We start from the raw sequence: 23,166 nt of genomic DNA, 5'->3' as shown, positions 1-23,166 counted from the left end.
CATACTTCCATTAATTTGTATGGGTTACCTTCATACGAGTCCAGTGACACGTGGTGGCCATGGAGTAAAATTGAGAATGCCATCGTGAGAGTCTTCCCCTTCCACAGTCGGATAATATTAGTTTCTTGCCCAAATGGTTTGGGCGCTGCAGACTTGATTTGGCACATGAGCGTTACCGACTTCAGACAAGTCCCTTGGTTACTTGAGGGGGTCGTAGCGCAAAACGGAGAACACCATCGTGTTTCTCGGTCAAACCGTTGAAATGCTAGCCGTTTTAATGAGGTGACAAATTTTCAGCATGTCTTGTGGTCTGACAAACGTGTCTTCCTCGGCCACCTTCCACCTCAGATGTAGAAGGGTGACTTTATAGGCGGATGTGGTGGATTGAGACGCAGCCCATGCAAAACAACCATCTCTAACTTAAACTGACAGATTTTATGGGGATCTTTTGTACCATATTACTTAGACTCTAAAGGATGACCCTTTCTTTTGTTTTTTGAAATTTGTTTCTTACTGATATGAACGATGCATGTTAATATTTAGAGCATTCCTCCCCCGGTCAGAAGATACTATCTTCAGTAGGCTTTAAAGGCCCAATGCTGCTGTTTTTTTTATATCAATATAAAATTATATCTGGGTAACAATAAATAGATTTCTATTCAAATGGCCAAAAATTGCATTTTTAGCAAACTTGTTTCTCGAGCACAAATTTTGCATAGACATTCAGAGTGGGGAGGGGAAAACTAGCTGTTATTTGGCAGAGAGGATCTGAATTCTTCTTTTGTTATTAGTCTTAAATAATTTACTGCCTGGTGATGTGACCATGGAAGGCCAAAACTCCATCCCACCAAAACAGGCTGATATTTCAAGTGGTGTTTTCAGAATACTCTTCCACTAAAAGAGCATTATCGTTTTCACGGTATTATTCCAACCTCGGTGTGGAAAATGTTTTATTTACATATCAATCTAGTTTTTGACTTTACTAGGCCGTTAACCAATTGACCACATGTTGATGTCACCATGGAAAAGCCGAAACCCCCGCCCATGCAAACCTACTGATTTAGAAGGTTCTGTGTAGATTGTATTTTTAACCAGCAACTTTCAGGAATAACACTGATCAACAATTTTCACACTGACAGCGTTAGTTTCATCAGCAATATGATACAAAACACAGGAAAAACAGAATTGCGCTGTGGTGGGCCTTTTAAGATGAGCAAAGACATTATTCCTTTGTTTTATTTTTTTTTACCACACCAAGGTCACAAAAGGCTTGGCCCTCCACTAATGTTAATTTAACTCATTGGCTGGCAAAAGCAGACTCCTGTGTTTTCTTTGCTGTTTAATTATGTTTTTCCAACTGATGATTATGCTCATGAGTGAAGGGACATGTACATAGTCCTCTCAATAAAGTGTGACGTCTCTTCCCTTTTTGTTCTTGCTCCTCAGCTATGGACGCGTCGAGAGCGTCAAGGTCCTGCGGAAGCGTGGGTCGGAGGGTGGCGTGGCAGCCTTTGTGGATTTTGTGGATATCAAAAGTGCACAGAAGGCTCACAATGCTGTCAACAAGATGGGGGACAGGGACCTGCGCACTGACTACAATGAACCTGGGTCTGTCCCTAGTGCTGTTCGGGGCCTTGATGACAACCCCCCCTCGAGCAGTCACGGGCGGGATGTTTCAGGATTCTCTAGGGGGGCAGTGGGTCCAGTGTTTGGCCCCCCAGTGTCCATTCACACCAGAGAGGGGCGTTATGAACGGATAAGAGATGGGTAAGTGGACATGGTCACCTCTGAGGGATCAGGGTGTCAGTAAAAAAATAAAAAAAATTCTCCCGCAATCACATGATTTCCTTGTTGGGTTATTAATAGAACAAGGAGAATATATTCCTTACAGTTTCATATTAAGGTAACCTAGGAAACGAGGCCTTCTCCATCTGCACAGACCTGTCCTTTCTCGCGGGATCTAAGTGAAATATTTATGCAAATCTATTGGTCATTTAAAGGTATGGATATGAGGTATTATCATTCAAAATTTCGGATTTATTGTGTGAGACGTATCCTGCTTTCAAGTTGGATATGACACCTGTGGGGAATATCCTGGTGAGTTTGGATATATCACATTTGTTGGAATTTATCCTGGTGAATTTTTGGGGGTAATTAGATTTTCCGAACCATGGATTCTAACCACAATTTACCTGGGATCGTCGTTGCTTGGAAGTAAATCGTTGCCTGTGATGGATTTAATACCCCTATATTTTCTTGAATTATTTTCGGACAGGTTCATTTATGTATGGACTATACATCAGAAAAGACAGACCATTTTTTTTTCCACTGCTGGACATAAACTATTTTTCTGGATGTCTCCAAACCAAGGATGTCTGCTTCTTGTCTGGATTTAAATAACATCATGGACCAAAGGATGTAAGTTGCCATTGAAAGGATGTAAATTGGCTAGGCATCAGTCATCACAGTGCCCCATCAGTACATCATTCACCGCTAATTGATCATTTTCAGACAAGGAAACTATTTTACAGGGTATTATTGTAATTTAGTAAGGTGCTTATATCAAAAGGAACTAAAGAGAAACTGAGGAGTATCAGAACACTCATCAAGAAATTCCATGGAAATATTTTTGGGGAGAGCGATGGCCACGAAGACAACTGAAGACATGCATTTTGGATGTACCTGCCTTGTGGAAGAATGGATGTAACCCCTGTATTGGATGTAAGGATGTTGGGTATAGGATGTACACATGTGTAACTGCATTTCCATTGCTGGATTATTCCGCTCCAGTGTGGATTTAGCTGTATATCCTCTCAGCATCAATATTTGGTTTGGGTTACGAACAAAGAATAGAAACATCAGCATTTTCAGCGAAAATCGAATGAAGACTGAAGAGGATGTCGTCTACACAAAGTGATGGGAGTTGTCGGTCTATTTTGCCTTTGGGATATGGAAAAGGCCTATTTTAAGGAATTAATTATGTTGCAGTGGACTAGGATTATTCCATGCATTTTGGTGAGAGAAGATACTGTTTCTTTTTACAGGAGTGTATGCAAACTGGTTTCCTAGTTTTGAATAGGAATAATACCGGTCTCTCTTTTGGACAGTAGTATGCAGACAATTCATGCTTTTTTTGTTTCTTTATACTCGGTTACCATAAGCAAATTGGACATATTTTCAGTCTGGCCCATCTGTAGTGTTAATTTTGGAATGCACTGCTATGTGTGACTCATTTTTCTTCTTTTTTTTTCTTCTTCCAAATCATAACTTTACTACTACATCAATATTTGTCATAAGAAATCCATTGCTTTGGTTATTTTGTTTTCTTCTTTTTTCCATCAAACAAAGAGATTAAGAAATAACGGATTATACCTCAGATACCTACCTAACCTGCTGTTCTTCTCGAACGTCGAAGACTGTACGCATGATGACAAAATAAAGATTTTTGCTCTTCTTTTTTTTTTCAAAAAAAAAAAATCCTGCTCACACCATTCTGTCCTCCTAGATTGTATTTGGGATTATAGGTTCGGTTACCGCTTTTGGAAAAGGTTGGTATTGTCCTGCCCTCTGCATCTCTTTTCCTAACCCAGATTTGCACCCTTGTCTCTTTCCTTGTCTCCTGCACTAATTGTTAGAGCTTTTAGTGAAAAAGACACAGCTGCTTGGGCCAGGGGGCTTCTGCAGACACCATCTGTGCCAATGGCTTGTCTTCCTTGCTCTCTCGCTCTTATTTTTGCCCCTCCCTCTCCTGTCTTTCTCTCTCCCTTCTATGCTTTTGCTCCTCCTAGTTACTAGGTGTCTTAATATAGGCTAGTTCAGCTCCAGCAGGTCTGTCAGCATTTCCCTCACCTAAGAGACCCCCCTGTTCTTACTTGATTCAGAAGTGGTATTTGATCTGAGGGAATAGGATTTGCCAAATGTGATGTGACACAGATTCCAGATGATTATAGTCAACGGCAGAGTTCAGTAGCTTTCCAGCCTATCATTATGGTTGTGGTAGTGTTACGTTTATCCAAAAGAAAATACATTCTCACAATGTTTGTAGATGCATTCTTTAGTTTTGGCATTGCCCTTATATTTGGTTCCATGTCCTTGGGTTACCTAACCTTGCTCTATGCCACTATCAGAATAGATCTGCCCCCATTTTATTAACGTATACAAGCTATTGTCTGTCAGCATAAATACTGGAGAAGGACGAAATAAAATGTACTACCAACCTACCATCGTTTGAATTGACCAAATGTATTCTATTGTTCCTAATTGAATCACAAACCACTGTCTTCTATAGAACCAGCGCTCCGCAGCATTGCAGTTTTGTTTGTGTATTTAAGTTGACGTTTTAACAGTGCACTTGTCTATTTGAAACGTCATTGTATATTGGAACTGTCCAATAGTTATCTGGAAGTTTTTTCTATAAGTATTTTTGGAGTCACAATAACAGACTCTCTCCCCCTCTCTCTCTCTTCCCCCTCTATCCATCCTTTGCATGTGTCTTCCAACAGCTCAGAGAGCCGGGAGCGTGCATATGATCACAGCCCCTATGGACACCATGAGCGCGGTGGCACTTTTGATAGACAGCGTCACTACAACGCAGACTATTACCGCGATCGCACCATGTTTGCAGCTGGAGTTAGCCCTGGGCCAGGAAGTGCCGGTGCTATGGGTGGGAGCTTTGAAACCCCGGAGCCTCATTTTGAGTCCAGGATCCGAGGAGATCCCTTCACCTTGTCTAGTGCTGCGCGGCGTGACCCCTATCGAGATGACCGAGGGCGTCGTGTTGACAGAACTTACCATCGCCGCAGTCGGTCATCTCATTCTTCACAATCTCGACACCCCTCCCCGCAAAGGACCACGGGGCAAACGCCCAAAGCCCCCCATTCCCCCAAAAGAGCCCCCCTCTCCCCAGGTAGAGGTCCACGCTCTAGGTCTCGTAGTAGGTCCTCTAGCTCTGATTCTGTCAGCAGCACCAGCAGTACCGGCAGTGGCAGGTAGGATGTGCTTTTGTGATGGTGCCGATGTTTGTTTGTTATGGGTGGAGCACAATTCAGTCAATTAGCCTGTGTTGTAGACATGTGTGCAAGAAATGGGAACTTTCAATTTACCCAATTGTAAAAGAGTTTAAAATACATTGCTTGACTGTAGGATTATGGAGAGAATTTCACTGATCTGAGATGCATACAGACGTACCCTCTATTTAGTAATGTTAGCTGAAGACCCTCTGAACATTTCCCTCTTATCTCACATTTGTCCACTTGGCAGCAGCGATTCAAACAGCAGCTCAAGTGATGGGTCTCATGCACGCTCTGTTCAGTCCTCTGCTACACATGCACCCCCCTCTCAGCCGTGCTCTATGGTAATGGAAGGTGACGAACCACGCAGAAGCTTTGGCATCCGGGTGCAGAACCTACCAGTGCGCTCCACAGGCAAGTACCACTAGCTAGCAGTATACACACAAACATGCATTCTGGCTGCACTTTGCTGTGCACCATGACATTATGAAGGGGGTCACTAATAAATAGCGTACCTCCTCTGCTACGGTGGAATGTAGAGCTAGCTTATCAAAGAAATTCTCACTTGGATTATCAACCTTTAAATAACATTTAATTTTGTCCTTAACAATGCAGCTGCGTGACCTGTCAATTAACTGTCCGTTTCCCTCTCCAGACACAAGTTTAAAAGATGGACTGTTCCATGAGTTCAAGAAACATGGGAAAGTGACATCCGTGCAGATCCACGGGGCCTTGGAGGACCGATATGGTCTGGTTTTCTTCAGACAGCAGGAAGACCAAGAGAAAGCCCTCAACGTCTCCAAAGGAAAGCTTTTCTTCGGCATGATGATCGAGGTTTCTGCCTGGAACGGCCCTGGTATGCAACGTTTTAGATTGAATTACAGATGTGGTAATACATTTCAACAATCATTATTTGAGCTTGGGCCTTCAAAACGAATGATGTGTATTGTCATTCACCTACTGTTGAGTGTACTTGTCTTGTTTGGTGATTGTAATAGAAGTCTTTCCCTCAGAAACAGAGAGCGAGAATGAATTCAGGCCTTTGGATGGACGGATTGATGAATTTCACCCCAAAGCGACTAGAACCCTGTTTATCGGCAACTTGGAGAAGACCACCAGTTACCAACAACTACTTGATATCTTTCAGCGCTTTGGAGAGATTGTGGTATGTGTGTTACTGGCCACAAAGGTTATGCAAGTGAAATGTCACATCTAAAAATATAAATTTTTTAAATCCATTTTGTCATCCCTCCCACAGGATATTGACATTAAAAAGGTTAATGGTGTTCCTCAATACGCCTTTGTGCAGTATTCTGATATTGTCAGTGTCTGCAAAGCTATAAAGAAGATGGATGGAGAGTATTTGGGGAGCAACCGGCTCAAGGTATAATTCTTAAATCTATATTGCCCTAAACTCTTATGTACAGTGCATTTGGAAGGTTTTCAGACCCCATCCCATTTTCCAACATTTTGTTACTTACATTACAGCGTTATCCTAAAATGTCTTCAATAAAAACAAAAATCCTCATCAATCTACACACTTCCCCATATTGACACATGCTCATTTATTAAAAAAAAAAAAAAACATATATAAAAAAACAAACAGAAATACCATAAGTACTCAGACCCTTTGCTATGAGACTCGAAAATTGAGCTCAGGTGCATCCGGTTTCCATTGATCATCCTTGATGTTTCAACAACTTGAGGGGAGTCCACCTGTGGTAAATTCAGTTGATTAGACATGATTTTGAAAGGCACACACCTGTCTATAAAGTCCCACAGTTGACAGTGCATGTCAGATCAAAAACCATGAGCCATGAGGTTGAAGAAATTGTACGTAGAGCTCTGAGATAGGATTGTGTCGAGACACAGATCTGGGGAAGGGTACCAAAACATTTCTGCAGCATTGAAGGTCCCCAAGAACACATTGGCCTCCATTTTTAAATGGAAGAAGTTCGGAACCACCAAGACTCCTCCTAGAGCTGGCTGCCCGGCCAAACTGAGCAATCGGGGGAGAAGGGCCTTGGTCAGGGAGGTGACCAAGAACCCAATGCTTACTTTGACAGAGCTCCCGAGTTCCTCTGTGGAGATGGGAGAACCCTCAGAAGGACAACCATCTCTGCAGCACTCCACCAATCAGGCCTTTATGCTAGTGTGGCCAGATGGAAGCCACTCTTCAGTAAAAGGCACATGACAGCCTGCTTGGAGTTTGCCAAAGGGCACATAAAGGACATGAAAAACAAGATTCTCTGGTCTGATGAAACCAAGATTGAACTCTTTGGCCTGAATGCTAAGCATCACATCTGGAGGAAATTTTGCACCATCTCTATGGTGAAGTGTGGTGGTGGCAGCATCCTGCTGTGGGGATGCTCTTCAGAGGCAGGGATTGGGAGACTAGTCATGATTGAGGGAAAGATGGAACAGAGTAAAGTACAGAGAGATCCTTGATGAGAACCTGCTCAGGAGCTCTGACTGGGGCAAAGGTTCACCTTCCAACAGGACAACGACTCTAAGCACACAGCAAAGACAACGCAGTAGTGACTTCGGGACAAGTTTTTGAATGTCCTCGAGTGGGCCAGCCAGAGCCCGGACTTTAACATTTCTGAAGAGACCTGAAAATAGCTGTGCAGTGGCACTCCCCATCCAACCTGATAGAGCTTGAGAGGATCTGTAGAGACGAATGGGAGAAACTCCCCAAATACAGGTGTGCCAAGCTTGTAGCATAACACCCAAGAAGATTCAAGGCTGTAATCGATGCCAGAGGTGCTTCAACAAAGTACTGATTTTAAAGGGTCTGAATACCTATTTAAATGTGATATTGTGGTTTTTAATTTTGAACATAATAGCAAACATTTCTAAAAATATTTTTTGCTTTGTCATTGGGGTATTGTGTGTGTGTGTGTATAATGATGTGGGGGGACTATTTAATACATTTTAGAATAAGGCTGTAACATAAAATGTGGGAAAAGTCCAGGGGACTGAGTACTTTCCAAATGCACTCTGTTAGTACAAAAGGAATTGAGTTCGGTGATAATGAAGTAACCTTAGCAATATTTTCTTTCCTGTTTCTTCATCCTTGTCTGGTTCTGTCTTCTTTGCAGCTGGGTTTTGGGAAGAGTATGCCCACAACATGTGTTTGGCTGGACGGTTTGGCTTCCAACATCACAGAGCAATATCTCACACGTCACTTCTGCCGCTATGGACATGTCGTCAAGGTCCATATTAGTTTTTTTCTTGTTTTTTTTTCTCCCCTCCAATATTTGTTAAATTCCCTGACATTCTATTAGACTATATTAGACATGTTATTCTAAACATGATTTTCCCTTTTCTTCCTTTAGGTGGTGTTTGACAGGTTGAAGGGGATGGCTCTCATCTTGTATAACAACACAGATTTTGCACAGGCAGCTGTCAGGGAGACCAAAGGCTGGAAGATTGGCGGCAACAAAATAAAGGTATGACTAAACGAGTGTGACTTACTCGTGACTGACAGTTTCACAGTAAACAAGATGAAAGGAGACAAATTGTTGATTTGTTTTCTGTCTGCAGGTGGATTTTGCCAGCCAAGAGAGTCAGATGGCTTTTTATCGCTCTATGCAGGCCTCTGGGCAAGACATTAGAGACTTCTACGAAATTCCAACTGAAAGAAGGTAAAGTTCACATTTTGTTATGTGAGGTGAATGCATTTGAGGGATTACTTTGAATTACTGTTTTCAGGTGTACTTTGATCTCACTTCAATGTTCTTATTTTTTTCCTCTCTCCTATTCCACAACCCCCTTCTTTACAGAGAGGAACGACCAAGACCTCCATACCATGAGTTCTCAGCAGAAAGAGCCTACTTTGAGAATGCACGCACCCCTGGCACCATTTACCCCGAAGATCCTCGCCGAGACTATCCTGCCCGCAGCCGTGAGCGGTATTCTGAACTGGAGCACTACCAGGCAGAACACTTTGACCCACGCTACCATGAAGACCCCCGGGAGTTCAGGGATTATCGAGATCCTTTTGAGCAGGACATTCGGAAGTACACATACATCCAGAGGGAGCGAGAAAGGGAGCGGGAGCGCTTTGAGGCAGACCATGGCATGTGGAGCCCCTCTCATCCACGGCGCCCGATCACCCCTTCTGCCTCCCCTTCACCATCTGAGCGTGCTCCCAGAGACCCAGAGCGACGGGTCTACAGTCAATCCTCTGAGCGAAGTGGTAGTTGCAGCTCACTCTCACCACCACGCTTTGACAAGACTGACAAGGCTCCTCCTTTGGAACATGGAGCCAGCTCTAAGAGTGAGAGGTTGGAAAAAGACATCCACCTGGTTGAACCTGAGCGTGTTGCTGGGGCTGAGAAGAGCAAGCGGGGGAGACGAAAGGAGAAAGGTGACAAAGAAAAAGGGGAGAAGAGTAAGTCAAGGAAAGCAAAGGTGAATTCTCCCAGCATCCCACCGTCTGAGACAGAGCTAGAACCCAGCCTGGATGGAGGCTCTGGAAGGGGAAAGGTGTCAGACCAGGACAGCCTTGACAGACAGCGGTATAAAGGTGACAACGACCCTCCTTCAGATCCGACAATGTCAACCTCTCGCCATGAGCCTGTAAAAAGTGAGAGGCTTGAGTCAGGGAAAGGTGAGAACGCAGACAAGGATGGTAAAACACGATCCAGAAAACACCAAAAATCTGACACGGGAAATGATGGGAAAGATCCATCAGTGGATTCTGATCGGTTGGCTGCGAGAAAGAGGCGCTTTGGAGATGCCAGTGGGAGAACCATTCGACAGAAGAGGAGAAGGCTGGAAGATGAGGATGGGAGTCAACCCCAAGACTTTGGAGCTAGCACTGCCTTTACAAAAGAGATTGATGGTGACAGAAAGTCTCAGCAAAAAGACTCACAGCGGAGGGATTCAAGATCCAAATCAGAGAGACTGGTGTTTCTTGGCAGTCATAAAGAGGGTCAGGATCCTGCAATGAGAGGACAAGAAGAGCTGCCCGAGGGGAGCATGGACAATATGGACTCAAAACGCCACAGTATGTCCAGAAGGTTCTCCCATGATGGGAACATGGACCAAGACAATGCAAGAAATCAAGATCCACAGAGCCCTTTCAAATATGGTGCACAAGACAATGAAAAGGGTGTCAAGGAAGAGCCTCTGGATATTGATCTCTCCCAAAGTTACCGCAAACAGATGGAGCAAAGGAGGCTCCACCAACAGCTTCAAGAGCCAGACAAACAAGAAAAGGCTGGGAGTCCACAAGGCTTAGAAACGGAGGACCTGGAACACCGCAGTCTGGTACATGAAGTGGGCAAGCCACCTCAAGATGTCACAGATCATTTCCCATCTCATAAACTCAAGAAACTAGAGCAATTTGACGCAGATATCAGTGCCAAGAGGGGGGACCGTGTCTACAGGAGCTTCCGGCAAAAGAGTGAAGATCCTGAGTGGCACAACACTGCATCTCCAGGCTTGCAACACTTCTCTCATCATGCTGAGCAGGACTTTGCTGAATCTTCACATCTCAGGGAGGTTAAAACGGAGGATAAAAGCCACCCAGACCTGGAGCTGGCAGTCAAAGGGACACACACAACGCAAATGTCCAAGCCAAGCACTCCTTTACAACTTAGTGAAGAAGAGCGGGAGAAACAGTGGGAGAGCAGAGTAAAGCAAGATTTTTTACCTGACTTAAACTTCTCCAGAGGCATTGGAAAAAATACACACAATCGCAAGCGTTTGGAGTATGGAATTTTGCAAGATTTGGAGCCTGGGGAAGTACGATCCGATTCCGAAGAGGATAGAGAGCACAAACCACGTTCTCCTATGCCCTCCACTTCTATGCCTTTCTCTGACGGGCAACGAGTGGACAGATTTTCAGACCCCAAGCTTGCCACTTTGGAGAGGATGAAGTTCTACTCCTTTGCACTTGACCAGACCATCACACCAGATACCAAGGCCCTGCTAGAGCGAGCAAAGTCTCTGTCCTCCTCTAGGGAGGACAACTGGTCTTTCTTGGATTATGATTCACACTTTGCTGGTTTGCGCAGCAGGAAAGATACTGAAAAGGTTGAGTCAGCACCACGGCCTACACCCTCTTGGTACATGAAGAAGAAGAAAATTCGCAGTGGTGGGTCTGAAGACAAACTAGATGACAGGAAGGAAGACCCCAAGCCCAAGCCAGAGGAACATGAACGCAGGGAACTGTTTGCCTCCCGTTTCCTACACAGCTCAATCTTTGAGCAGGACTCAAGACGTCTTCAGCACCTAGAGCGAAAGCATGAGGACCCTGAGCAAAGTTCGGCTCAACAAACTGGTCAGCTAGGCCTGGCAGATGGGCAGCCTGACACAGAACCAGTTGTCCTCTTCCATAGCCGCTTTTTAGAGTTCACGCGGCTGCAACAGCAGAAAGACCAACAGTTACATGAAGTAAAAAGAGCAGATTCTGTAGATAGTAATAGGGTGGAGAAGTCACTGGAGGCAGAACAGCAACCTCTGCAGTTTCCTAAAACATCAGAACCGGTCATGGATCCAGAGACTAAACCTACTAGCCCTGCTGAGAACCACATGATTTCCCAGCCCCCACTTATGCCCAAGGAGATGTCTCCACCTAAGCAAATGTCTCCACCCCTTCCACCCAAGGGGATGTCTCCACCCCTTCCACCCAAAGAAATGTCTCCACCCAAGGAAATGGCTCCACCCCTTCCGCCCAAGGAAATGGCTCCACCCCTTCCGCCCAAGGAAATGGCTCCACCCCTTCCGCCCAAGGAAATGGTTCCACCCCTTCCACCCAAGGAAATGGCTCCACCCAAGCACACGTCTCCACCCCTTCCACCCAAGGAAATGTCTCCACCCAAGCACACGTCTCCACCCCTTCCACCCAAGGAAATGTCTCCACCCAAGCATACGTCTCCACCCCTTCCACCCAAGGAAATGTCTCCACCCAAGCATACTTCTCCACCCCTTCCACCCAAGGAAATGTTTCCACCCCTTCCACCCAAGGAAATGTTTCCACCTCTTCCACCCAAAGAGATGTCTCCAATAGTGGAAACACATGACCTGTTTACTCCAGAGCCAAAGGGTCCAGAGCCAGCTGCACCTGAACCTTTGACAAAAGAAAACAGAGAAAATGAACAGCTCCCTCCCCTCCTGCAAATACCTCCGTGTGAGATGTTGACCCCTGCTTCTGTTAATTTAGTAGCCCCTGAGCACATCCGTTCTGTGAGAAAAGTTAAAAGAACCCCTATTGGACAGAAATCTGAAGATATAGCTCAGGATATTCAAATGTTGAACCCCGAGCAGTCTTCCAGCAGTGATTGCCTTCATGAAACATCAGTGAGTAGTTTTGTACCAGAGCCTGAGCTGGCGGCACCTGAATTACCACCTGAATTTTTAAGTTCCACACCACCTAACCCTGTTGAGATGGAGGTTTCAAAAGATGATACCAACACAGACAATACAGACACTCATACAGAGGTGGAAAAGAAACTTGAACTCAATCAGACCCAGGTGCTTGTTGATAATGAAACCAGTGATGAGTCAATTTCACCACCACAAAAGTCCAAGAACAAAAAGAGTAAGTCTCCTACTCAAGTCCCACTGACTCCTTTGGTTTCAACAACTAGTTCAGAGAAACCGCTTACCCGCAAGAGTGAACGCACAAAACGTGCATCATCCCCAAGAGCAGAGTCTTCAAAGGGAAACTCAGATTCCAAACCCACAGGCAAGTCTCCCATACATGGAGCAGACCCTGAACATGGCACAGAGCAGAGTATATCTGTTGGAAGAGCAAGGCGTAGAAATGTGAAATCTGTGTATGCCACCCCAGTTGAGGAAGATGCCACTAAGGGGGCTGGAAAGGATGTAACTGAGTCACCCCGCACTGCACGGAAACGAGGTGGAGACAAAGACAAGGAAGCAGCCCCTCAGCAACCGTTAGAGCAGGATTCCCTTGCACCTATTACTTCAAGGCGGGGACGTCCCCCTAAGAATCGGCGACTAGGAGAGGACATGTTAACAGCTAAAGGGGATAGATCGAAAATGGAGACCAAGGATACAGACTCCAATGAATCGGAGAGTAGTGAAAGAATTTCAAAAGTGTCAAAAGGCAGACATTCTCCTCATGGTCATAAAGCTTTGGCAAGTCAATTACCCATGCCCATAGCGACTGGATCAAGTAGGAAGGGGGACAAAACTGAACCACCTGAAGATGTTTCTCAGCAGATGGATTTTACAGAACACAGTTTGGCCATGCAGGATTGCACTGTCTCATGTAAGGAAGATACTGTAGCACCAGGTGTGACAAAGAACGAGGAGAATGTTAAGCAACAACTAGGAACAGAGAAATCACGAGATAAAGACAGGCAGAAAAAGGACCCTGTTGACGAGAAAGCCAGTGGAACTAAATTTGGCGAGAAAGAGTCTGAACCACCAGTCGTGGAAGAACAGCCTGTATTGGAGAAAATGGAGAAGAGTGGGAGAGGAAAAGCTCCACGCTTGACACGGACTCCAAAATCTCCTGTCCTCAAGAACCTGAAGATCAGACTAAATGTCACTGAGGTGAAAGATTTGCTTCAAATGGGGGATGAGGAACCTGAAAATGGGGATGATTCTTCTAAAAAGACCAAACCAGGCGAATCTACTAATGACCCATTATTAGAGTCTAGCTCAGGAAAAGATGTGAGTTCTAGCAACGAGGATAAAGATGAGAGCACACCAGAAACTAAGCCGCCAATAGATCCTAAAACTTTGCTACAACAGGAACAGGAGCTTGAGCAAGCTGTGGAGAACATTGCTAAACTGACAGACCCAACCCTCCCAGCAGAGTCACCAACTCCACTTGCCCCACCATCTGCAGAATTAAAAATTGACACTGAGGAAGAGAAATCTGCCAATCCTGCTAGTGAGTATGAACTTGCTGCTGCCATTGACTCGATTATGGGTGAGGATATACCTGTCCCTCTGCCTCAAGAGCCGGTAATTGGTGCTGTTGTGGATTCAGACCTAGAGATTCCATCCTTCGTCCAGCAGACCAAGGGAGCTGAACCTGTTAGTAATATATCCCCTATTCAGGGGGAGTCCTTTTTCCCAACTCCACCCAGGAAGGGTGCTAAGGGCAGAGCTAAAACACCGAAACGGTGTAAGAGCCAAAAATCAAACAAAAAGGACGCTGTTAAAGAAATTTCATCAGAACCGGAGAACACCTCTGTTATCACATCAGACAGCATGCCCTCCAATTCACAGCCTGTTCCAGAAACTATTCCCTCAACCCCAGTTGCCGGTGTCATTACAACCACCTCTTGGAAGCCTAAAACTGAGCATTTGACTCCTAAGGCTACGGACATGCCTAAAGAATCGAAGTTACCTCCTGTCCTTACAGAGCAACCTCCACCTCAACATCTGAAACTTGTCTGCCCCCAAACAAAAAGTCCCACTCTCCCCAAGCCTCAACAACAACCACCACCACCACCTGAGTGCATCTCACCTTCACTTTCTCCACCCTCAACCCGGCCAAACATCAGGCCCGCACAGCCAAGCAGGATACCAGTTTCCCCACCAGATTGGCTCAACCAGTCCAAGGACGCAGGTGTCCCTTCCTCTCCGAGAGCATCAGCAGCTTCCTTTGAGAACCCAGCAGTTCCCTCTGACACTGAGCCCTTGGAGACTGAGCGTAACAACAGTGACTTGCGTAGGATTCTCATGAAGCACAAAAATGTTTCACTCCCAGTCCCATGCAGTAGTTCTGTTCCTAGCAATTTAGGCACCTTATCCCTTAGGGATCCTCCACACCTACCTGAAAGTAATACCCCAATGGTTGCTGTGACGAGTAAGACCTCTCTTAATGACAACAGGCCTCATCCAGCTCAGCCTGTAGTCCGGCCCCCAGCCTCACTACCATCCCCTGAGTCAAAGTCTGTCATTTCTGTTATTGCCTCCACTGCCACCTCTGTTATCAGTCGTGTTTGCAATCCACCTGACATGGAGAAGGTTAATATCTCAGTTGACAGAAATCCCGTAGTGGACATGCCACTTCCCAAGCAGACATACAGGCCGCCCAGCATGGAGGACAGGGACAGTGGTTCGTACCATGGACCATCAGTTGGCGAGGAGGGTGGAAGTGCTGGGAGGTACTTGGTTGAGAGCTCCGGTCTGGGTACTGGCTCCAGCCCAGGTCTAAGGGTGAATACCTCAGAGGGAGTGGTGGTGTTGAGTCACTCAGGACAGATCAAGGAGGGACCACAGAGGATAAGTGCCAAAATCAGCCAGATCCCACCAGCTACTGTAGTTGACATGGAATCTCAGCAGCTAGTGTCTATGCCCCAGATAAAACAGGAGATGTATACCCACTCCCAGTCAAACACTCCAAAGTGTCCTCCAATACAGACAGACCATGGGCACCTTAAGACGCAACAAACGGTTTCCTCCATTAAACAAGAAAACACTGGTATGGAAAAGTTAGAATCTTCCTACCCATCAGGGCCTCAAGGAGGAGTCGTGAAGAGGCTTCAGCAGACAGTTGGTAATCCACAAGTGATAGGTTACCATCATTCGGAGTTCACAATGTTATTGAAGCATCCAAAGAAAGTGGATGGGGCTGACGCTATGAACGCTGATGGGTGTAAACCATCTTGGACCTCTGCCATAAGTCCTGCAATGAGCCCCCACCTGCCCCCTCCAGCTGGCAACCATGTAGGCTTTGTTCCCGGTTCGGCCACTGACAGAACTCCCTCGCATCTCAGTGGGGTCAAACAGGAGCCCCGTTCTCCTCGCAAGTCAGGCCATCCACATTCTCCGTTCACTAAAGTGTCCTCTCCCATCGGCTCCTCCTCTCCCAAAGGCCTCCCTGGGATGCTGCCCTCTAGCCTGCCCGCCATGCAGCAGTATGTCACCAGTGTCCACCACCCTGAGCAGTCTGTCATCATGCAACCTCACAGTGCTCACGGTGGCATTGGAAGGATGTCACCCCATCGTGCCCCCCAAGCAATCCCCATGGGGCACCTTGTCCAAGGAGAGGTCAGGGTGAACACGCCACCCCTATCTGTCATGAGTTTCGGTATGCATGGAGACCCTCTTGCCTCTCCCTGGTCTGGTCCTCTCCAGCAACGCCCCACCTCGCCCCAGGCGGTAGGCAGAGACATAGTCCTCAAGGTTAACCCTGGGAATGTGAGGGGCCATGAGGGAGAGCAAGACGATGCCAGGCGCTTCCATCAGGCCACAGGGAGACAATCTGCCACACAGCTGAAAGCAGAGACCATGCAGCCGGATCCCCGTGGGGCTCTACTTAGCGGGCTGCAGCTGGACCCATACATGTCGCCCAGGGACTTGCGTGTGCTCATGCACCACCCTCAGGGAGAGCGCTCGGCCCCAGAGCCACACCAGGGACACATCCAAGAGACTGTCCCACCCTCCTCATCTACCAACATCACCTCGTCGATGTCCCCCAGGGCACATCTGCTGGCTAAAGGTGTGTCCGAGAAGGATGTCACAAAGCCACAGGAGGTCAAGAGGCCCCACTCTCCTCCGAAGGATGGGATGATGGGGTTTCGGCCAAGTATGGCCGCCATGGCGTCCCCCCAAAGGGTGCAGCTGCTGCCATCGGGGACGGGAGCTTCTTTCTCGGAGTATCCAGGAATTTACACCAACACCCGGGCCATCCATTCACAGATCACTGAGACCTCTCCTTTTGGGATCAACCAGGTACCTCTCAACATCACTTCTGCCTTAGTGAGTTAAACCCTATTCAATGTCATTTCATATCTCCACAATTTAATAATGATCATGTGGTCGTGTCTTAAATGACGTTTGAAAACCAACTTCTTTATACTAAAATCGCTTTGTTCTGGTCCTCAGGGTGCAGATCCCAGCCAGTCACAAGCTGATGTCAAGGTGAAACAAGTTGGACAGCAACCTGTGAATATGGTGCAGCTGCTCACGGTGAGTCACTTGGACATATGGAAATGGGGAATAAAGAGTGCATTAGAGAGGAGTAGAGGGTAAATCTGGACAGAGACAACTGAACAGGGAAGGACAAGAGCGGACAGGATAAAGTGTAGTAAAGGAACACTATTCACAATTATATTCAGTTTTTATATCACCGGAAAATAATATTTTCTCTGTTTGAGCAGAAGTACCCGATAGTGTGGCAAGGGCTGCTGGCACTGAAAAATGACCAGGCTGCTGTCCAGTTGCATTTTGTCTGTGGCAACAAAGGATTGGCCCTACGGTCACTGCCCCTACCAGAGGGAGGATCGCTGCTTCGGATCGTCCAGAGAATGAGACTCGAGGCATCACAACTGGATGGTGTGGCTAGAAGAATGACAGTAAGTTTCTGGTCCCTGTCCTTGAATTGTTTACATTGGGATGAGAGTTCATTTTAAGGTTGTGCAGTTTTGTTACGATTGCATCGTCTGTCGACGGTGTTTGACGGCCATGACGTTGAGATGTCACAAACGATGGTTCAGCGTAAGTGAACTTGGCTGCCCTGCAGGAATCTGGCAGCACACAACAGCGCAGTGCAGTGAGCACACAGCAGGGCGACGTGCCAAATGGCCTATTCCCTAATTGCCATAGCCTAAGTAGTTGGACAATTAACATAATGCAAGAGAACAATGTAGATTGTGGAAAGAGCGTAGAGCACCAAAGCAGCACAACATGTCAGATAGGGTCCCCCCCCCCCCTCTTCTCCTATTTCTGATTATCATGGGCCTTTTGCGGAGGACACTCAGTTGTCTGGCGTATTGTTTTAAAATCTTAATTGACCCTTTTTTTCTCCTTAATCCCTGTTCAATTTCAATGTGACTAGTTGGCCTAGGCATGACCCACTCTTTCACGATCAACCATCGACTGAATTTCTAGGCCAGCGCAGAAAGTTGTTTACGAATAGCTTAAATAAAAACACAGTATAGTAAAAAGGAGAGAGCGAACAAACAATTGCAAGATAGACTAATCTAATAGGAAGTTCAAACAAACCTGGTACATTTCTGCTTTACTTAACGTGTAGGCAGAATCAATAGTGCCGTCGGAAAACCCCTCGCAAACCAAACAGCCAATAATATAGGCTTACACGTAGACTACTGTCAATAAAAGTTGCAGTAAATGTTACTTTGACAAATTCAACTTCTAAACTAATATTTATATTGTCAGTCTTTATTAATGTCCTTGAATTGTGCCACAGGCAATCTCGACCCTTTACACTCATGGGAATGGCCATTTTGAAATGTTTCTTTAAAAAATAAATATGAAAAGCATAACCATGAAAGGAAAGGTTTTGGAGATTTTGGTAAAATTATTAGACCAAAGGTGAGGACACAACAGCTCACCTGACACGACTGAATCCAAACATTACACTGTTGATTTTATGTGTATTTCACTGTATTTTTTGCCACATTTGTTGATAAGAAATCTGAAAATACTCTGGATACATTCAGGAACATAATATTCCTGGAAATGGTGAGTTAGGTGCAACATAAGACTAAAGATTACAAGGTTTTAAGTGAGAGAACTATTAGGTGTCCCCAAGTGGCCACACACTTAACCAAAGTGTGCACAGTTCCTATTTAAGGTGCTTTCTTTAGTTCTAGCTGTGCCGTTGAGTAACTAAAACAAGCACACTTAGTTTTATTTGGAACACAACTCTGCATGCCCGCACTCACACAACACCGGTCAAATATAAAGCGCAATATGGGTCAGGTGGTCAACATTTGAAAGAATGTTCTATTGCCAACATGACTAGCTAAGTTCTAAAATCTGATATTACAATGCAATTCAGTGAAACGGATCATCATTTTGGTCCGCATAGAAAGAAGTCATGAGTGCGTTCAGGTGTGTGTGATGCAGCAAATTTTCTTGACAATAGACAAACAGGCTCATTCTCTTCATCAGAGTGATCATAAATGATAACACTGTATATGACAAGTTTTATGTGAAGTGCACATTTGGACTCGCGGGGTTTGGCTTGCCTTTATGACAAAGCAGTATTTATTGTAATCCTCAACGTCTCGTCTTTTGAAACTGCGTAGAGTCCACTTAATTTACAGCATTTCTCTCACTCAGGCAACCCAAAATGTGACCAAGTTGCCTTACTGGCGGAAGCGGCGGGGGCGACTAATTGTTGCACGAGGCGCTCACGTTCAGAACAGCTGTCAGTCAACCCACATAACCCGCCGACGGGTACGAGTGTAAAGGGCTGTGGCCCGTCACATAATTTCCTCAGCCGGTAATTGTCAAGGAAATAACTGTCGTTCTCACGGTTATTGACGTCTAATTAACAAACACATTTGGCATCTCCTGACTTCCACACACATCCTACAAGCCACTGATGCAGATCTTTGGAACATCTACATTTTAAAAAGTCTTAATAAATCCATTTAATATAGCCTGCACCTTATAGCCAAATCCAGTATTTATTTTAGACAGTTCTACAGAAGGATGAAATGAAGAAAAGGTAGTCTATTTCAGAAGAACATAATAGCATACTCTGAGTTGTCCTTCTGTTAGGTCCTGATCTGGCTGTGACTGTGGGCTACACCAGTTAATTTAGCAGACAAGATGTGCTTAGAATTCCGTGGCATTATTGTTTTGGTTTTATAGAATGAAAAATAGAATCGAACAAAGCTGAATAAAATGGAAAGCACCGGTGGCTATTGTGTTGAGCGGTTAACAAAAAAAATAAAAAAATAGGTACTCCTATATGCTTAATTTAGAGTTAGTAATGTAAGTTTAGTTCTACAAATGTTGGGCTACACATTTGGATTTTTAATACATTGTAAGGCTGCATGATGCAACTAATGAAGAATTGAAAAAAAGTAGCTTGAAAGGTGAGAGCTCCGCTTTGTTTTGTCAGTCAACAAGATGAGTAGGCCTAACAAACAGTAAAAGCACTAGCCAGCGTCAATTTACTATCCACCATAGTACAAAAGTTGACCTATTCTGTGCAAGAAATAAATATTCCTAACATAGTCTGGGACAATTGTGGGATGCCACATTGAAAGTCACTGAGCTCTTCAGCAAGGCCATTCTGCTGCCAATGTTTGTCTATGGCTGTGGCCTTGATTTTATACAACTGTCAGCAACGGTGTGGCTGAAATAGCCAAATCCACATACTTTTGTATATATAGTATGTACAACGCATTCGGAAAGTACCCAGACCCCTTGATTTTTTCCAAATTGTGGTAAGTTACCGCCTTGTTCTAAAATGGATTAAATCAATCTACATACACTACCCCATAATGACAAAGCGAAGAAAGTTGTTTTTTTGTGTGACATTTTTGCTAATTTATATGTAAAAAAAAAAAGAAAAATACCTTATTTACGTAAGTATTCAGACCTTTTTGCTATGAGACTCAAAATTGAGCTCAGGTGCATCCTGTTTCCATTGATCATGCTTGAGATGTTTCTGCAGCTTGAGTGGAGTCCACCTGTGGTAATTTCAATATATTTGGAAAGGCTATAAGGGCTGTCTAAGATCCCTCAGTTGACAGTGCATGTCAGATCAAAAACCAAACCATGAGGTCATAGGAACGGTCCGTAGAGCTCTGAGATAGGATTGTGTCGAGGCACAGATCTGGGGAAGGGTACCAAAACATTTCTGCAGCATTGAAGGTCCTCAAGAACACAGTGGCCTCCATTTTTAAATGGAAGTAGTTTGGAACCACCAAGACTCTTCCTAGAGCTGGCCGCCCGACCAAACTAGGAAATCGGTGAAGGGCCTTGGTCAGGGAGGTGACCAAGAACCCAGTGGTCACTCTGAAAAAGCTCTGGAGTTCCTCTGATGGGAGAACCTTCCAGAAGGACAACCATCTCTGCAACACTCCACCAATCAGGCCTTTATGGAAAGGAGAAGAGGATACCTAGCCAGTAGTATAACTGAATGCATTCAACTGAAATGTGTCTTGGTAGAGTGGCCAGACGGAAGCCACTCTTCAGTAAAAGTCATGACAGCCCACTTGGAGTTTGCCAAAAGGCATCTAAAGACTCTCAGACCATGAGAAACTAGATTCTCTGGTCTAATGAAACCAAGATTGAACTCTTTGGCCTGAATGGCAAGTGTCATGTCTGGAGGAAACATGGCACCATCCCTACGGTGAAGCATGGTGGTGGCAGCATCATGCTGTGGGGATGTTTTCCAGTGGCAGGGACTGGAAGGTTAGTCAGGATTAAGGGAAAGATGAACAGAGCAAAGTACAGATAGATCCTTGATGAAAACCTGCTCCAGAGCACTTAGGACCTCAGACTAGGGCAAAGGTTCACCTTCCAACAGGACATCAACCCTAAGACAACTCAGGAGTGGCTTTGAGACAGGTCTCTGAATGTCCTTGAGTGGCCCAGCCAGAGCCCGGACTTGAAGCTTATAGCATCATACCCAAGAAGACTCGAGGCTGGAATCGCTGCCAAAGGTGCTTCAACAAAGTACTGAGTGAAGGGTCTGAATACTTAAGTAAATGTGATATTTACATTTTTTTAAATATAAATTTGCCAAAAATGCAGAAAGTTTTTGCTTTGTCGTTATGGGATATTGTGTGTAGGTTGATGGAAGAATTTTTAAATCAATTTGAGAATAAAACTGTAGTGTAACAAAATGTGGAAAAATTCAAGGGGTCTGAATACCTTGCGAATGCACTGTGTGTATAGAAAATATAAAAATTTAATTTGATTCATGTTCTGTCTACTGCAGGGGGAGAGTGAGTTCTGTCTCCTGCTTGCTCTGCCATGTGGACGGGACCAGGAGGATGTCCTGAACCAGACCCAGGCCCTAAGAACTGCTTTCATCAACTACCTTCAGGCCAAGCTGGCTGCAGGCATCATCAATGTCCCCAACCCAGGCTCCAATCAGGTGGGTCTGTCTGCCTATTTAGGTGTTTGCTACAGTCGATGTCTGTTTTTGCAAACCATCAGTCACTCCTTGTGTTTGATCAAATATGAAGTTATACACTCCCCCTATGTATTTATTTGGACAGTGAAGCTTAAACTGTTCATTTCGCTCTATACTCCAGCATTTTGGATTTGAGATCAAATGTTTTGTGAGGCGACAGTACCGAAAGGCACCTTTTTTTATTTGAGGGTATGTCAGTTCTACAGTGTAGAAATGAATGCACTTTATGTATCTATCCCCATTTTGAAGGTGCCATAAGTATTTGGACAAATTCACTTATAGTGCAGTCAACCTATATTTTCCTGTGTTTTATATACACTGCTCAAAAAAATAAACGGAACACTTAAACAACACAATGTAACTCCAAGTCAATCACTTCTGTGAAATCAAACTGTCCACAAAGGAAGCAACACTGATTGACAATAAATTTCACATGCTGTTGTGCAAATGGAATAGACAACAGGTGGAAATTATAGGCAATTAGCAAGACACCCCCAATAAAGGAGTGGTTCTGCAGGTGGTGACCTTAGACCACTTCTCAGTTCCTATGCTTCCTGGCTGATGTTTTGGTCACTTTTGAATGCTGGCGGTGCTTTCACTCTAGTGGTAGCATGAGACGGAGTCTACAACCCACACAAATTCTTGAGAAATTGCTCTTTGCTAAGAAGCTATTTTTGTTTGTTTTTCAAGATTTTAATTGAAAACAATCACAGTAAGGTAGTTGATTGTTATCCAGAAATTAGTTGATATTGAGATTTTAAAAGGTCTGCATTGTAGTCAAGTTTAATATTTGGTCCCATATTCCTAGCTTGCAATGACTACATCAAACTTGTGACTCTACAAACTTGTTGGATGCATTTTCAGTTTGTTTTGGTTGTTTCATATTATGTTGTGCCTAATAGAAATTAATTGTAAATAATATTTTCATTTTGTAGTCACTATAGTAAATAAGAATGTTTCTTAACACTTCTACATTAATGTGGCTGCTTCCGTGAGAAAGTTAGATGCACAATATTTATGGCTAACTTTCTTTCACGATTCATTCATGATTATCCATAATCATGGTAGTATCCACATTAATGTAGAAGTGTTCAGAAACGTATTCTATTCTTATTTACAATAAATGACTCCAAAATGACACACTACGTGATTTACCTTTCATTTCTATTGAGCACAACATAATCTGAAAAACAACCAAAACAAACTGCAAATGCATCCAGCTGTCATTGTGTGCTTTGAATATGGGATCATATACTAAACATTAGACAACATTTTATACACTAAGTGAATTTGTCCAAAATACTAGTGACT

At 44.6% G+C, this 23,166-nt stretch overlaps 1 protein-coding gene across 5 annotated transcripts in view; it reads left to right on the top strand.

Annotated features, from left to right (window-relative positions):
* The window catches only part of LOC135539693 (msx2-interacting protein-like), a 29,761-nt gene that overhangs the window by 4,779 nt on the left and 1,816 nt on the right, over positions 1-23,166 (top strand). The window contains exons 2-14 of one of the 5 annotated variants that reach the window (XM_064965738.1): positions 1,447-1,767; positions 4,503-4,988; positions 5,263-5,423; positions 5,665-5,865; positions 6,023-6,174; positions 6,268-6,393; positions 8,111-8,224; positions 8,348-8,461; positions 8,556-8,656; positions 8,795-16,709; positions 16,836-16,919; positions 17,111-17,305; positions 21,658-21,816. In XM_064965738.1, coding sequence (XP_064821810.1) covers positions 1,447-1,767; positions 4,503-4,988; positions 5,263-5,423; positions 5,665-5,865; positions 6,023-6,174; positions 6,268-6,393; positions 8,111-8,224; positions 8,348-8,461; positions 8,556-8,656; positions 8,795-16,709; positions 16,836-16,919; positions 17,111-17,305; positions 21,658-21,816 — 10,129 coding nt within the window. Of the gene's footprint in view, positions 1-1,446; positions 1,768-4,502; positions 4,989-5,259; positions 5,424-5,664; positions 5,866-6,022; positions 6,175-6,267; positions 6,394-8,110; positions 8,225-8,347; positions 8,462-8,555; positions 8,657-8,794; positions 16,710-16,835; positions 16,920-17,110; positions 17,306-21,654; positions 21,817-23,166 lie in introns of all 5 variants that reach the window. The other 4 variants (XM_064965735.1, XM_064965736.1, XM_064965734.1 and 1 more) reach the window with 4 other exon arrangements.

The sequence above is a fragment of the Oncorhynchus masou genome, chromosome 5 (genome assembly GCF_036934945.1).
Source record: "Oncorhynchus masou masou isolate Uvic2021 chromosome 5, UVic_Omas_1.1, whole genome shotgun sequence".
In the NCBI taxonomy this organism is placed as follows: Eukaryota; Metazoa; Chordata; class Actinopteri; order Salmoniformes; family Salmonidae; genus Oncorhynchus; species Oncorhynchus masou.
The sequence above is the reverse complement of the archived record's forward strand: the minus strand, read 5'-3'. Positions and strand labels throughout refer to the sequence as shown.